This window comes from Cryptotermes secundus, unplaced genomic scaffold, assembly GCF_002891405.2.
Source record: "Cryptotermes secundus unplaced genomic scaffold, Csec_1.0 scaffold683, whole genome shotgun sequence".
NCBI classification, from domain to species: Eukaryota; Metazoa; Arthropoda; class Insecta; order Blattodea; family Kalotermitidae; genus Cryptotermes; species Cryptotermes secundus.
Genome location: NW_019729903.1, coordinates 894373 through 912154, shown reverse-complemented (window position 1 = coordinate 912154; position 17782 = coordinate 894373). Strand labels below are relative to the sequence as shown.

Sequence of the window (17782 nt, the reverse complement as noted above, 5' to 3'; positions counted from 1 at the left end):
GAAGTATATGCCATTAAGGCATATATTATAAAGAATCTAGATAGGAACTACAGAAATAGGAATATTTGCATTCTGACAGCCAAGCTGCACTTAAAGCACTTGACAAACACCAGATCAACTCAAAATTTGTCTGGGATCGCCACCAAACCCTCATGGAACTGGCCAAACATAACAGGGTACAACTGATATGGGTGCCGGGGCATGATGGTATTGCTGGAAATGAAGCAGCAGACCAAGTAGCTAAAATTGGAGCTGAACATCCGTTAATAGGACCTGAACCAGCCTGTGGCATCTCTCTTGGAGTTGCCAAACAGGCAATCAGGGACTGGACTAACATAAAACATAAGAAATACTGGGAATCCTTAACTGGACTCAGGCAAGCAAAGAGACTCATATGAGGACCTTCCGCTAAAAGAGCGAAGGAACTGTTGAAGCTCAACAGGAACCAGCTACGATAGGTGGTAGGACTACTTACAGGACACTGTCACCTCAAAGGACACCTGTTCAAACTGGGACTAAGTGATAGTCCCACTTGCGAGAGGTGTCAGATAGAAAATGAAACAGCCACACATGTCCTGTGTGAATGTGAGGCTTTAGCTTATTTAAGACTACGTCACTTGGGTCAGTACTTTAAGCAACCAAGTGACTATTTTGACGCCCCCACGTCCAAGATCCTGCGCTTCATCTGAAGCTTGGGGTTGCTGAGGGAATAATTAAAAAAGGGGAAGCACAATGGACCACTGAGGTCTAGGTGCAAGGGCCGAGAAGGCCTACCCCTCGTACATTCATTCATTCATACACACTTATAACCAATTATGTTGATAATATTCATTCATGGAATAAAAAGAATGATGATCTAAAAACCTCTTCAATGCAGATTTAAAGGAAGATGATTAAGAACTTTAATATCTGATATGTATGCACATTTATTGTATTTTGTTAGGTTAACTGCAGGTAAATATAAATTATTCAGGGCTCTAGTTTTGTATTTGTGAATCTCATTGTTACAATTAAATAAATGTTTATTATTAACTGTGTATAAAAGTAATGAATATATGTACTGAGAGTAGAATGTCATTATTTCCAAATTCTTAAATGTCTCTACAAGACTCTCTTGGTCTAGAATTAGTTATAATTCTAATAACTTTCTTTTGCAGTATAAAAACTTTGTTAACACAAGAAGAGCCACCCCCCAAAAATTATACCATAACTTATGATAGTACATATATGAGCAAAATAAATTAGCTTTAACGTATCTAAAGGGACAATATATTTTATATTTCTCAATTAATTGATAACATAATCAATATTGGTAGAGGATTGACTAAATGTATTATTCTTATTTTATAAAATGTATTACATACATGTTGATCACATAAAATAGACCAATACTCAGGATATGTTATGAAGTACAATGAAAGATTGAAATATAGAGATAAAATGTAAGATGCTGTCTTCAATCATTTTAAATTGCAGATAAGCAAAATATAGAGGGTATGCAAGTGAAATATATTATACTATAGTTCATCATTAACTGAACAAAAAACAAATGCTTACTGCTTGCTTGGCTTATTTTTTTACTATAAAGAAGGAAGCCATGTGTTGCTCTGAAATGTCAGTACACTTCTACCACGTTACAAGTCATGACATCCCAGCAGACAGAATGAGAATTACTTCATAATGACTTCCATGAATTTTGCCAACCATTTTCTTCAGGGTTGCTGGTGCACACCAATCTTTAACCTGACCTCATACAATCCAAACACCAAATTCCACTTGTGCATGCACCTCCTTAAAGTCTACTCAGTGTACTTGCATCCTTCACCTACCCTAATCCAAACCAATCCACTTGACACCCTTATGCATGAATCTCCTTCAAGGTTGTTGATGTGAACACATCCATCACCAAAGCAGGTTAATTAATCTAATTCCTCTAATGAATTGATTCTCCTGCACTTCCATGTTCCTCTTGACTACTAGTGCACCCACATCCTTAACTGCCTCCTCCCCCCAAAAATGTAAAATTGGTCCCTGTGCTTAATTAATTAAGCACTATGCCATGAAGACATGGGGGAGTAGAGGTACAGCTCCACCATTCTTGGCCTTGACACTAGCTGGATGTGAAGGATCACCTACATGACCCAGCTGCTTACACCCCAGGGAAAGAGCCCCCTATGCCCATGGGACAGGAGGTTGGTGGTCCCCAGAGCCAGTCTGGAAGGTATGAAGAAAACAATCTTGTTCTTCACGGGAGCATATAACGTTGGTTGGGTATCACCGGAATCAGATGTTGGTATATACGAATCCTGAAGATCGCTCTAGATGGGCTACCTGAAATAATAACCAAGGGAAATTGCAAATCGTTTCAATAATCGCTTTTAAATTTGCATATATAGACAGTCTGATTTCACATTAAAGTTAAATCTATTCGTAACAGGCGGTACGTTTGAATTTCCCACTGGCATATGAATACCGAGGTTATTGAGTATAGAATTTAGTTGTAATGATGACGTTAGAGTACGCCACGTTCACAAACTTCACAACAATAGTAATCCGTGACAACTTCTGGCCCCCTACGAGTATCAATCAGCTAATTTATTTTTTTTTTAGAAATCTTGACCATCTTGACAATGCTAAGAAAGTTAAACCACTTTTAGGGTAATTGTGAACGATTGTGAAAGTTTGCACTTCGATAGATCGTGATTGTGTTCGTAGTTGTGATCCGAGATGTATTTTTTTTTGTGTGTGCGTAGGAGATAGGGGCGACTATTTATTGCAGTAAGTGGCTTATTATGGTATAATTGTACGAAAGGTGTGAAGAAGGAACACATTCTTGATAAGTAAGTATAAGGTAGAAAATAAATCCAGTAATTCCAGTATGCATACAGTTTTAAAAAATAAAAAACTTGTAACCTAACCAATACCCTTACTCCGACTTAATTTTGAAATGTTTGATGAAAGACGGGGACACACTACGTTTACCGACCTGCAGTTAATAATAATATACCCCACACCGACCTGTACAAATGGTGACCCTTGTATGCCCATCCCTTGTCATCCATGTGCGTTGTAACAAGTTAACAGTTCAATGGATGTATTTATTCAGTTCATTTTTACATTTTCTTGCCAGGATAACATAAGTCAGGTTATGTTACTTTTGGTAACATGTAAAATCACGGTTGAAGTTCATAGCTTGCCATGGGTTACATTAGATTTAGTTGCTCAGATCATGTAGAAACAATGGTTATGATGTTCTGAGAGTGGACTACTTAATCTCCCATCATCCTCCGTGTCCTTGACAGCATATTCATCTGCAGTGAGGTCCACTGACCATCAGATGGCAGACCACTGAAGTAAGCCCCCCTTCCCCCAGATTTTGGGACACAGTCTTTGGAAAATGAAGAATACTACCTCTATCTTCAATGTCTTTCTGTGAGGCTACACAGGGTTACATTCTGCTGTGAGAAATTCAATCTTTGGAAAATGCTTTTACGCCCTGGTTTAGTGTAGCCAGAATTGGACAATTTTTGGATTTGTATGATTGTTTAAGTTTTTCTGGCTGATCATATAGTCTAAATTGGAAACTATTTGCNAAATTCAATTCAATTCAATTTGCATTTCATTGCATGCTACATATTCACAACCCACATATGCCACATGGACTTCTCTGTAACAGTCAGTGTTATTACATTCAGTATTTTTAATAATCTTTTCTCTCCAATTTTTTAATTAATCTAGGTGTAGGTACTCTTTTTGTTTGCAGAGTGCCATAGCAATGAACAATTCCAATTAAGAAATAATTTCATTTTTTCCATTTTAACAGTTATTTTACAAACAGTTTATACACAGAAAGAGAAGTTCTGGGGAGAACAGATCACCTACTTTCCTTTGGTATGACACAGACTGCATAGAAAACGACATGTGTAACAGTTCTTTTATTGAGCTGTTGCCTGTCAATCAGGCCGTTGCTTAGCAATGTTAGGGGGAGATACACATACAGACATAGTATAGGGCTCCACTATTCTGGCTTTCACGAATTATTTAAACGCTGTTGTTGTAACAGTTATATACAAAATAATATGTACAGTAATGAGGTGTGAAATTTGCTGTATTTTTTTTTGACAGGAACCTTTTTGTTTCAGGTTTTATTTGTGTTGCTGTAGTCAAATAAAGTAGCAAGATGGCTCACTATAAGGGAGCAGCGAGTGAGGCTGGACGAGCCATGCATCTCATGAAAAAGAGGGAGAAAGCTCAACAGGAGATAGAATTCCGCAAGAAGAAAATTGAAGAAGATCTGAAAATATCAAACATTGAAAACAAATTTGCAGCACACTATGATGCAGTGGAACAGCAACTAAAGGTAAATATACGGAAGTATATAAATGTTTAACATTATCTATTTGGTTCTGTATGGGTGTGAAACTTGGTCTCTGACTTTAAGGGATGAACATAGACTGATGGTGTTTGAGAACAGGGTGCTGAGGAGAATATTTGGACAGAAGAGGGATGAAGTGACAGAAGGTTGGAGAAAACTGCCTAATAAGGAGCTTCATAACTTGTACTCTTCTCCAAGTATAATTAGAATGATCAAGTCAAGGAGGATGAGGTGGCCAGGCCATGTAGCACGAATGGGGGAGAAAAGGGATGCATATACGATATTGGGGGAAAGCCAGAAGGAAAGAGACCACTGGGAAGACCAAGGCATAGGTGGGTGGACAGTATTAAAACAGATCTTAGAGAGATAGGATGGGATGGGATGGTATGGATTGGATTGATCTGGCTCAGGATAGGCACCATTTGAGTGCTCTTATGAACACGGTAATGAACCTTCAGGTTTCATAAAATGCTGGGAAATTCTTGAGTAGCCGCAGATTTGGCTTCTGAAGAAGGGATCAGCTCCATTAGTAAGTAAACATTGTCTATGGTGTAGCAACATTTGATATGCACAGAATTTCAGGAACTGGATGAATTTCTCTCATGAGATGTAAGGGAAGAAAGGATCTTACTCAGGTGTGCCTGACTGGAAGAACTAGTCTTGATTGCTGGAACAGTAAATTGAAGCTTTCACAATGCCTTAACTTCAGCAGTTCCACTGAAGTCCAGTTTATATTTTGTTTAGGCTTCTCACTTTTAAAATAGTTCAAAGCAGTTTATTGTTCTTCAGGTCTCTCAGTTGTCTACCCAACATTCATGAGCTTTTGGGTCTTTGAGGTGTTATGGTAAATATCGTATATGAAATCGTTTTACTAAGTCTGTAGAAACAGCTGAAAGTTTCGTCCTATTACATTTACTCACCGTCATCATCTCCAGTTAATACTGGAGACATATTGCATATATTACAGAACAATTTATTCATCATTTCTGGGGCTCTCTCAGACTTATTTTTCCTTGTGATTGTTACTTTAAAATCATTTGTGCAGTACTATCCAAGCTCAACTTGTCATCATGTTCTTTCTAATTTGCTTTGTGCCTTAAAAGTTCAGTTCTTCATGGAATTTGTAATTCTTTCGTAATTTCTTCATTGCTTTTATAGTCCCAAAGGGTGTGTCATGCAGTGCTCCTCATGAAATGCGTTTCATCCAATATTAATCTTCATTCATGCTTTGGTACATTCACTAATAAGGAAGTTAAATCAATTTGAAAGTTGTAGATTAAAATATTCCACTTTTTCTGGAAAAGAGAAGGAACACATTATTCTCATTCTTTTCCATATTTCTCCAGGCTTACAACAGAAATGAAGAGTTCTGTCTTCTGGCATGTAACACTGAGTTAACCATTCAAAGACAACTAACATATCAGAGGAATATTGGTTGACTTTCAATGGACTACTTGTTACATCTCAGAAGGTAGAATTCCTCATAACCACTGCTGTGAGAATCTCAAATCCTACTTACCATACAAGTTTGAAATGCAGAGAAATAAAGGTTAAGAAAAAAAGTGAAGCTATCCCTGTAAGAGGCCATGGAGGCCCATAGGGTTGTGAGATGTCAAGGCTGCCACACTTTGTAGCCAGTCGGCTGACAGATGGCGGTGAGGTTGTCAGCCTTACATGCCAACCACCATTTACCCCCCAGGAAGATTCCTGGTACTCATTTCTGTTATAGGCTGAGTTGACCCCAGGCCCATAGTGCGGCTGGAAGGATTAGGGCAGTTGAAAAATTCAGTGACCTCATCGGGAACCTAACCTATGACCTTCCAGTTTGTGGCTTAGTGCCTCAACCAACTACACAACTGTAAAAAGAAACTGCTCTGAGATTTGAGTGCTTGCTCTTTTTTCAGAATTTTAATTTTTATGAACAATAACATTCTTTTGTTCATGTACTGATTCTCAGGTTGTAATTCTGTAGGGAAGTCTTTGTAAAGCATGATGATGAGGCAGATGGACACTTAGGAATTATTATATATAGATGTATGGGGTTCATGTCTCTCGTAAATGATTTTAAGATGTGGTTAATGCACAATGAATGTGCACTGATTGGTTTGTTTCAATATTTAAACATCTATCCCCTTGATATAGTTTGGTGGAGCTTGATGTGGGTCTTTCCTACTTGACTTAATAAGGTAACTGCTTATATTGGTGGAAACTATTGGACCCTCTCCATTGCATTTTTCTGTTACAGAGCTCCACTATTGGGTTGGTAACTCTTGATGAGATGAAAGCAAAACAAGAGAATATTGTAAAGGAAAGGGAAAGAAAGCTTGCCCAAAAGCAGTTGGAGAAAGAGCAAGAAAAACAGAGGCAGCTTGAAGCCAAACAAGCTGAGAAGAACAGACAGAAGCAACAGGTAAAGTCTGTTTATGATTTGAAGCTTCTGTGGTGAATAAATGCCCTGTGATCTTCTTGATCCTGATAATGGAATGTGAGCAAGTCTCTGAAATGTCAGATTTCAACTCAGTTTTGAAGTGGATGGTCACCAGAAAAGATTTTATTCAGGTGAAATTATCTGTTTTTATGACTTGGGAATTGTAATGTTTCACTGCACGTGATATAATATTAAAAAAAAGTTATATTTTAGTTTATGAAGGAGTACTATCTTCTGAGATATAATGTTATATAGTCCATTGGAAGTCAACTAAAATTTCAGAGGAACAGACCTTGCTGCTTGCTTCGTGCTGAAGATGGTCGTGACATGTTCCTCTGAAATGTCTGTTGACTTTTCATGGATGACACAGCGTTANCATCTGACAATACCAACGAAGTTTCTGGAGGCCTTTCGCCTTTATTTTCTTCGCAATATATTTGGGGGTACACATGTCATGCTTCCCCATTATGTTTAGCCGCTCAGCGTGGTTTGACGTGTATGTTTCGTCAAGGGATTTAAATCGTCTGCGGGGGTTCGACGTCTATGTATCATCCAGCTGCACACCTATGTTATAACGCCCATAATAATTGATGGTTTTGCTGTAGATTGTTAGATTTTTCGCTGGCCTGTTGTCAGAAGAACAATATATAATGAAACATGAGTTTAGCTGCGTTAAGTCATCGTTACATATGCCTGTCTTGCAGCAAAATCGTGTTGCTCTTGGAAGATATTTCCTCATTCAAACTGTTATGAATGGTGTGTTTTCTTTCCTATGAAGTTATAAACAGCAGAGACGTGATATGTGCTGTGTTTATAATATCATATTGCCCTGAGCTGGCCACACTAACACACTCAATTAGAATTCTTAGAAGAGGGATGTCCAGAAATTTATTCTTTCAAGATCCATTGATTTCGCACAGTACATAGCAGCCAGTTCTTAGAATAACGTCACGAATTAAGGCAGAACACTGTGGTCACCCCCTGTGACGATACGGGTGTGTGTGTGGGGGGGAAAGAACTCATTCCTTCATGTATTATCGCTCCAGGTGACTCCATTTTATCATACTGACCTTGGTGGTCGGTTTGAGGGATGAGCATAAATATTTTTTTGAGCCAGCTAAGCTCTGCTTTCGTGCACTACATACCAGCCAGTTCTTAGAATAACTTCATGAATTCTGTGGTCACCCCTATGACATCTGCTGCAGCCAAAATGGATGGAATATGAAACGCACAGCACCAACCCCTTGTTATGATAACATAAAGGTTGAATTTACTGCAGCTGATCTGGCAAGCTGAACGACTCACGGAAAGACATTTCCTCATATTCCCCCTTTGGGAAGAAGGCAAGACCGCACAGAAGATGTTTGGTTTATGGAAAAAAGGGCCAAATGAAAGATACGCAGTATTTGTGTGGTGAATGTGAGACAGCGTTGTGTATAGAAGAATGCTTCAATGCGTACCATACTCTGCTCAAATTCTAAACCACCTGCTTCCATTGCCGAGATACTGGGCGCTCATATTATAAGGTAAGGTTATAAAAACCATCTTTTAAGATCATTTTAGTGAATGTTTCATGCTTCAAGACGTACCATACACTGCTCAAATTCTAAACCACCTGCTTCCATTGCCGAGATACCAGGCGCTCATATTATAAGGTAAGGTTATAAAACCACCTTTTAAGATCATTTTAGTGAAAGTTCCATGCTTCAAGGCGTACCATACACTGCTCAAATTCTAAACCACTTGCTTCCATTGCCGAGATACCCGGCGCTCATATTATAAGGTAAGGTTATAAAACCACCTTCTAAGATCATTTTAGTGAAAGTTTCATGTTCCTCTCTCATATAATTTAAGAACGATGAATAAATCATTTTCGAGCAAAATTTAAATGGTCGGCTGAATATATTACCGCCGGAGAGACACGGCAGCGGAATTTAAATGACCGTGCGAAAGGGTTAAAGGGTGTGAGTTTTATAGTGATATGACAGTGATGCAGTGTGTGGTCCCTCATTTCCAACGTTACTACACCCTGTTCATAGAATTAAATCCCTCATGGCAGGTGGAAATCCAGACTTCATGACTAAATTTCTGTATACTGTCGTGTATTTAGGGGTATGACTATAGATGAGATATGAGAAAATGAGAGGAATTGTGTGGAAATGGACAAACTCACTGGAAGGCCTTGAGTATGCTGGTGACATATATTGTTTTTCGCACAAATGTGACCACATGCAATCAAAACAATGATTTGTGTAGAGAGTCAAGGAAGGCTGGATTGATGATTAACTACACCAAGCCAGCAGAAATAAGGGTAAGCAATACGATAGATAGGCCAATAACATTAGAGAATAGAGAAATAAAACAACACATTTCTGCTATTTGGGAAGTACAGTATCTGAAAATGGAGGAGCCACGCTAGATGTTAGCAGAAGAATCCCAAAGGCATTAGGAGCTTTTGGCAAATTGCAAAAAGTCTGGCAATCCACCCTTATGAATAGAGATAAAAAAGATAAAAGTTTTCAATTCTTTTGTTAAATCTGTGCTTTTATACGGCTGTGAGACCTGGCTTGTTACAAATGAACGAAGAAGGAAAATTCAAACATTTATTACCAGATGTCTGAGATATATGTATATTAAGAATTTGGTGGCACAGAACCATTTGAAACATAGATCTCTTAACAGTTATCTGGCCAAACAGATAAAAAGAAGGAGATAAGGAAATGAAAATTTAGATGGATTGGCATACACTGACAAAGGATGATGAACAGCCATCAAAGGTTACACTTCAATAGAATCCTCAAGCAAATAGAGGAAGAGGGAAACCAAGAAACAGTGGAAGGAGATCCACTGTGAGAGAAGCTGGAAGAAGTTGGAGTGAGCTGAAGTATTTAGCGGCAGATTGGGAGAAATGGAAAAAGCTTGTCGACAACTTACGCTCTTGTTGGAACTACAGAATATTATTATTATTACTATATACAGGGTATGGATTGGATATTGGATTCATTGACAGCTTGTACACAATGCTTGGAACTACACTTTACAGATCACTAACACACACAGACTAGTTTCATTAGTCCGTTACAGTCTCCATTAGTTATTTCCTGGCAATGTGTTTAACACAGGAACTGTAACAGTCTAACTGAATTGCACACTCCAAATATCACACACAAAGTCTTTTCACAGCCGCACTCTTGCAACTAACTCTTTTCTTCACAGCCTCCCATAAAGAACTCCACTGAACTGCCAACCCTCGACTAACTGGGTCCCAGGATGGTGGCCATTTCACACCACCCTCCTAGTCTTCTCTTCACAGGTTGACTTTTAACTTAGCTGGCATGGGTTCCTCACTGTATAGCCTCATGGTAGACCCAACAGAAAACACTACCTCCAGCAATCTTTTTGTTGTGGGTGGTTGCCTAGCAGTATAGTGGATATCGTTTCCACGGGAACATGTTTGCTGACCATTCCCAAGTAATGCATGTTCCTTATTGTGATTGCTGCATAGCAGTGGTACTACATGCTGCCATACATTTCTCATCTCTCCCATATCTGCTGCATATCCTGTCCATCTCATCGTTCATGATATGCTCACCAAAATAGTATTTGGAGAAGAAACAAATTACGAAGAATGTTGTTTTTTTGGATGTGATGTCATGCAGGCAGGTAGATGTTTACAGACATTCAAGGGAACGTCTAGCATACTACATGATGTCACCATCCAAGAAGACAGTAATCCTCATTTTGCATAGTACAAGTATTGAAGCTTGTCACTAAGACATTAGTCATTGATAAATTCACACTTAAGACTTCTGAGAGTTAAGGTTGCTGCTGTGATGAATGTTAAGATCGTAGTCTTCTGGGCTCTGATGCCACATAGCAAGTTAGACAGACACCCTGGTGTGGATGCAGGCAACAGGTTGCTCTAAAACATTTGTACTTACCTAACAAACTACAAGTATCCAAAAGAAATGTTACTTTGTTAAGGAGTTTGTCTCATCAGTTGACAGGAATACTAATCATTCTTTGCAGATACAAGCCTTGTCCTTCACACTGGATGATGAGGAAGTTGAAGAAGAAATTGAAACATTCAACACCATTGACACCGATGCTGAAAGATGTGAGCCGCCTGTTAAAAAGAAGATACGAAAAAATCCTGATGTAGATACAAGCTTCCTTCCTGACCGAGAGAGGGAAGATGAGGAAAACAGACTTCGAGAGGAATACAGACAAGTACATGGGTTTCTTATGGCAGTCAGTACTAGATTACATAGAGTCAGTGGTAGGATGAGAGATTATGAATTTGAAGGGCTTTGGAAAGAAGTGGTTATGGCCTAATCAAAGTACTATTCCAGCATTTGCCTGAGGGAACTGAGGAAAACCACGAAAAAACTCAATAACGATAGTGGGGTCCCTAGCAGGATTTGAACAGAGCACCTCATGAGTGCAAGTCAGTAGTGAAGTGTGTGGTCTAGTGCCTAAAACTCATTCTTTCGAAGGCTATGAGTAGAGTCCTTTGTGTGTTAACTAAGGCAGGTGAAAAAGTGCAGTCACACTAAGAACGAACCTGATGTCAAGACACTTGCTAACCCTAATATTACCATTTGCAAGAAGACTAGATCTTTTGTAATTCGTACTTCTGTTATTTTTTTATTATCCTTTGAGAGAAGTACAGTCTAATTGTGTGTTGTTACTTTTCATTAATCACTGTTGCTGTTTCCCATACCCATCATATTCTTACTTTTTATTGAGTTTACTGTACATTGGTTAATAGGTGCTTTTGTGTTCAGGAGTGGGCCGATAAACAATCTTCATTAAAAGAAGAGGAAATTGATATTACATTCAGTTACTGGGATGGCTCAGGTCACAGACGGACTGTAAGAATGAAGAAAGGTAATTGGAAGCCTTTGTTTGGTGGCAAATGTATTAATTTGTGCTAATTAACTGGCAGAACCCTTAGAGAAAGACAGTACTACATATGTTGCTAATTAATGTCAACTTTGTGAGTGAAAGGATGTCTGCTGTCTGAAGACTGAAAAAGTAATACAGGTTTCATCATTTCTCTGACGTACCAGTTTTGAAATAATTCTTTCTTTCAAAGAGAGTGTGAAGAAAAACACAAAACAAAATGTGAATTATATTTATTGTCTGTTTACAGTATCTTTGAAGATGCATCATCATCTAATAGTGATCTACAATAGATCATTATAGCATCATTAGAAAGCTGCTACATACTGTTTTCAACATATCATAAGAATCAAAATTGTACAGGATGTCTTGTTGAACACACAGGACTTTTATTTTGTAAGGTTGCCTACTCAGGGTGTGATGTACCCTTAGAGATGTTGTAGACGGACAATGCCTAAATAATAAGTAAACATTTTGCTGACAGGTTTGCTATGATGCTGGAGGTATTTTGAATCTTACATGCCAGTATTATAGCATTTTAATTTTAAATGCCCATAATTCCCAAGGAAATAAATGTTCCTTCTTTAAAGTTTTGCATTAGATCCTGGAAAACACATAAAACTGAATTATTCTCTTTGCATTATCATTATCATCCACAGTGTACAATGTTTATATGTAACAAGAGCGAAACTGCTGGCAACTGACTGTGAATAGTTGCGGCTGTTAACAGGCAGCTCCATGTACCAGTTTCTCCAGAAGTGCCTTGAATTGCTTCGCAAGGAGTTCAGTGAACTGAAAACAGTGACGGCAGATCAGCTTATGTATGTGAAGGAGGACCTCATTCTTCCACATCACAATACATTTTATGATTTTATTGTGTCCAAGGTAAGTATGTAAGGTCTGAGACTTTCACATCAATGATTGTTCATGAATATGGTCTTCTGGGTTCTGACACTGTGTAGTGTTGTAGGCAGGCCCTGGTAGAGATGTGTCATCTCAGGAGGAAGAAGATAGCAGCATTAAAGAGCAATGTTTCAGCCCGTGTTGCATTGTCAGCCTTTGCCAAAAGATATACCTCTAGACCATTATTATGATCATTCCATGAAGCTGTCTTTCCAGAATGTTTCAAGTTCATAGCCTGTATGTTCAGTGAAATAATGATTTCACAGTGTCCCGCTAGGGCTATAATGTATGAGAGTGAGAAAATGGAAGGATTATCTTTGGAAGCTGTAACAAGAAATGGATATTGTCAAATATTCTCTAGCAAATGTGATACATAATATTAATACTAGGACCAAATCTGGATTGCATCAACCATCATCTCATTTGTCAGTTTATCCAAAGTGAATATATGAGTATTATACTGGGATTAAGGTGTTCAATAGTTTGCCTGTTCCATTAAAGGATTTGTCCTGTGATACAAAACAATTTAAATCAGCCTTGATTTTTTTTCAGCTAATTTTATACAGTAGATGAATATTTTAAATACTACATGAATTAAACTTTTTATAATACTGTCTATATNGATTGAGGAGGTAAAGGTAGAAAAGCTAAAGGTATCCCTGTAACAGGCTATGAAGGCCTGTAGAGTTGTGAGACATCGAGGTTCTCACATTTTCTCTAGACAGTTGGCTCACAGATGGCGGTAAGTTCAGCCTTACTCGCCATCCGCCCTTTACCCCCATAAAGTTTCCTGGTACTCATTTCTGTTAGAGGCTGAGTCGACCCCAGGGCCATAGTACAGCTGGAAGGATTAGGTAAATTGAAAAATCTGCNTGGTACTCATTTCTGTTAGAGAATGAGTTGACCCCAGGGCCATAGTGCAGCTGGAAGGATTAGGTAAATTGAAAAATCCATCTCATTGGGACTTGAACCCATGACCATCCAGCTTGTAGCACAGTGCTTCAACCAACTATGCTACCATGTGTCCCCTGTTTATATATTACATTGTGTAAATTAATTTGTTATAATCTGATATAGGTTTATATATTTAAGCTATGAGCTCAGTAAAGTATTACTGTCAGGATGATGAGTCCTATATGCTTGTTAAATTACTGAATTATGTATGATTATTTTTTCTTTTATGAATGTAGTTTTAAGGTGACTAGTTCTGTGTTTAGAACTAATGTATGCATATGTGACATGTTCTGTGTCTGATGGCTTTCGTAGCCACTAAGGATTTATGGAATTAAAATGAAGATGCAAATACAAGAATTTCACTAGTGTTTTCTGTTTATCTGATAGTAACTGAAAAATAGAGCTCCAACTTGATAAATACTGATGCCTGTAGCTGTAAAATGTATATGGCAATCGAGTCTGCATCATAGCACAGAGGGTTAATATAAATGTATATATTAATATTAGGCACGAGGAAAGAGTGGTCCTTTGTTCACCTTCGATGTGCATGATGACATTCGCCTCATAAATGATGCATCTGTTGAGAAGGAAGACTCTCATGCAGGCAAGGTTCTTCTGCGTAGCTGGTATGAACGCAACAAGCACATTTTCCCTGCAAGTCGCTGGGAACCATTTGACCCTTCGAAAAGTTACGACAAGTATACAGTGTCAGATCGCAGCAACAAGAAGTGATGAGAATCTTATGTAAGTGTCTTTTGTGTTTCTTTTCAAAGTGTAAATATTCATATTTTAAAACTTGTTCACTTCTAGTCTTAATTTTGTGTTGAGAAGTATGATTTAACATTCACCTGCATAAATAAGATCTAAAGGTGTCATGTTTTTATATCAATACAGTGATTGACTTTTTGGAGATATCCATTGTCACATATGTAATTTGAAAATGTATTTTGTGATACAGTCATACTCAGAATTCACTATACAATGGCAAGGGAGCAGTAGTACTTTTAAATCCTTTCTATGCTGAGTATTTTTTCTGGCCTGCTAATTTAGAATAAGGAAATGTTAAAGGGTGTGCATGTATCTCTGTAACCCAGTCAAACCTAACATAAATTGACCTAATCTAACATATCAAATGACATGTATGTTGAGCACAAGAAGTGTTTATGAAGTTCAGTATGTGATAGTTTATGTCAATTCAAATTTTAATTTGATCAATTATAGATTTAAAGAAAGATAAAAGGAAATTGTGTTTAGGAAGTATAGTTAGACATCTTCTAAAATGCTTTTTGGTCTTTGAGTTTCTGTCAACCATAGGAAAGGCAACACGAAGCATGTTTCATTAGATATTTTGGTAAGTAGAGATTTTTTGCCCAAATGTGACACATAAAGGGATAAGGAGGCCATTACATGGGGCCTCAATATTTGATCACATACATTTTTATTTCATCCAGTCAACATGTATGTCTGTGAATTTGGCACAGATTTATCCTCATAGAAGAAAACACAAAATTTAGGCTAAAATGATGTGTTGTTAGGATGAGATTTTAAAACATTGTTCTTTTTGTGTGTGCATGTACGTGCATTTATGCGATTTAAGACACTAGACTTCTCTGCCAGTCAGTTTTGTGTACAGGACTGACTGGATTCCCTGTGGCCTTTTCATCATGACTGTTCCTTCTCTGACCAGTGTCAAAATGATACCTTGTGAATGTGAGTACACAGTTTCATTGATGGTTCTGAACTTATTTGAAGTTATGTCTCCTTTGCTATCAGTCATCATCAATCTACCACTTGAGGTAGCAGGGTAAACATTTTTTAAGAAAACTTTTAAATTGTTGTAACAAAGTTTATCTATGTTTAAAAATTATTGACATTTTTGCAGCCTGAGATGCTGTCAGCTTGAAACTACACCTGTCATGGAGTTGTGGAAGAAACGTGGGACATATACAGAGCTTTTGCCAAATGTGGAATTTGTATAAATAATTATTAATGTGGCAGAATGTGTTAGATACTCATATAATATAATCACTTTTGAATTGTCATAAACACCATATTGATGTACAAATTTATAGTCTTTGTTTCAGTTTTTAGTCTTGTTATGAATTTGCATTGCAACTATACCTTACTTCATTGGGGATGCCAGTATTGATGGTATGGTTTATAAACTGCTGTCTATTTTAGAATCACTCACTTAGGTGAACATTGACTTCCAAAATTACTGGTGTAATAGAGGTACTATATCAGTTTTTGGTCTGTAGATGTAAGAGGGACTATTTTGTTAACAATTTGAAGGTATGTTTCTTTTCATTACACATAATACATAACATTGGAACAATGTTCTTGTAACATTGCTTTTAACTTTTCACTCATTGACCCATATAAATCAGAATTGATGCCGGAAGGAGGAGGAAGAGAAAGCAATGCATATGACAAAAAACTGAATTTCCCATGTTCATAAAATCATAGTGTCTGGTTATAAGTCCATAGGAAATTAGTGTATTTCCGTATGTTTTCTATTGTTGTGAAAACAGGAATTGTAATACATCATTAATGCAGTTCATGTTAATTACAAGAAAATAAACACTTATTTGCAGTGAAACTTTCGTATTGGATATCTCATTCATTTTTGTAGTTCAGTGTTAGCAATAAAATTTTAAAAACAGTTCATGAATATGAACTAGCCTGTGTACACCCTCTTACCAGTTTTACTCACTGATGGAATCACCAACACATTGATGGGATATCTGTCTTGGTTACGAAAATATATTTCCAACCATAATGTATGTTTTGCTGCAGCATATATGGACTTCCGCCAAGTTGATCAAGAGAAAAAATTTACATAATTTGTTGTCGCACATGGAAGCTCTGAAAGTGTTACAAACACGGTTCAGATCTCAGGTATCGTTTTCCTCTTTTAATTTTGTGACAGTTCATACCAATGTTACTGTGATGTACTCTTCTTAGGTTGTGTGTTCTATATCAATTGAGAATGATGATAGCTGTATTTGTACACATGGTTGGTATATGTAATGTTTCTTCTACAGTCTATAGCATAATATTATTCTAGTTATTAGCTACTTTATTATTATATCTGCAGTCAAAAGAAGAATTTGTTATGAGCTAGCTATTTAAATAGAAGATTGAAAGTAATTTAATTGTACAGATTATAATTTTTATAATTATAGAACATGACCTGGCTTTGTCGTGTGGTTTCTCACTTTATGCCATATCTCTCCAGTTCATACACTTGTAATATCAGAATAAGGAATAATGTTGGTAATTGTAGTGAAACTGCTCAGTCACAGTTTTGCATACTGTAAATTCGGTGTCATGCTACCATACTGTAATGGTGCATGTTCTTGTGAAGGCACCTTGATGAGAGAGTCCAGCCACGGTGCTTGTCATTATCAAGAGTGACATGAGGTATACTGAAAGGGGATAGTTAGATATTCATGTATAGATTAGGGTCTGAGCAGTTAATAAAACTAAATTTCTTTTCCTCAGTGTTGTTAAACTTTTGAGATTGAACTTCTGGAACTTAAGAAATTGCTTATTTTCCTCTTAAGTTACAGATGTCATTGGAATACTCTATCCTCCAACAGTATTTTAAAGCTTCTCAAGTAGATATTAATCAAAATCTCATTTTTATGCAGAAAACAGTATTGGGTGAGAAACATTGTTAATTTTCAACAATCAGTATGTTATTTCAGATGTTTCCATTTTTTAGGAGAGTTGGCACAGACAAATTATGAAGAGAATGATAAAAGATGAGTGAATTGTGTTTTTCCCCTGAGAAGTAGTGGGCCTGGAATGGGGTCCACTCAGCCTTATGATGAAAATTGAGCTATTTCAAGGAAATAGCGGCTCCAGTCTAGAAAACCGAAATTAACGGCCGTGTGGATTCATTGCGCTGACAACCTGACACCCTCTGTCCGCTAAAGTTGGTACTAACTTCGCTGACAAGCGGCAATCACTCGGTCGGTATAGTTCGCTTGCAGACTAGAACCACGGAGTTTGTTTTTTATTTTGAGTCATGTTTTTCCAACCTGTGAAAGCTACTCAGGAACAGGTCTCCCTGTAACAGGCCTTGGAGGCCCATAGGGTTGTGAGATATTGAGGTTCTAACATTTTTCTAGACATTTGGCTCATAAATGGCGGTAAGGTTGTCAGCCTTATGTGCAGGCCGCCCTTTATCCGTAAGAATATTCCTGGTACTC

General features: G+C 37.6%; 1 protein-coding gene across 6 annotated transcripts; it reads left to right on the top strand.

The window, feature by feature from the left end:
* The first annotated feature begins 2542 nt into the window (after window positions 1-2542).
* On the top strand, window positions 2543-16242 carry LOC111865789 (protein FAM50 homolog). 6 transcript variants are annotated; one of them, XR_002843040.2, is made up of 9 exons: window positions 2543-2840; window positions 4143-4360; window positions 6621-6785; window positions 10833-11033; window positions 11591-11693; window positions 12439-12593; window positions 14073-14309; window positions 15199-15275; window positions 15448-16242. XR_002843040.2 is itself a non-coding variant. In XM_023854071.2 (8 exons), exons 2-7 carry the CDS (start codon window positions 4181-4183, stop codon window positions 14295-14297), a joined length of 1029 nt encoding a protein of 342 aa, XP_023709839.1. In that variant the 5' UTR covers window positions 2543-2840; window positions 4143-4180; the 3' UTR covers window positions 14298-14309; window positions 15448-16242. The 6 variants fall into 6 exon arrangements, 2 of the variants coding, with proteins under 2 accessions (XP_023709839.1, XP_023709838.1); XR_002843039.2 differs by having other exon boundaries at window positions 15163-15275; XR_002843037.2 differs by having other exon boundaries at window positions 14073-15275.
* The last annotated feature ends 1540 nt before the right edge of the window (window positions 16243-17782 follow it).

Bases quoted from the DNA above. Each gene is read 5' to 3' on its own strand.
- LOC111865789 (XM_023854071.2), top strand. From the start codon at position 4,181: ATGGCTCACTATAAGGGAGCAGCGAGTGAGGCTGGACGAGCCATGCAT. The intron at 4,361-6,620 runs GTAAATATACGG...TTTCTGTTACAG, and splicing joins CAGTGGAACAGCAACTAAAG to AGCTCCACTATTGGGTTGGT. The intron at 11,034-11,590 runs GTACATGGGTTT...TTTTGTGTTCAG, and splicing joins TTCGAGAGGAATACAGACAA to GAGTGGGCCGATAAACAATC.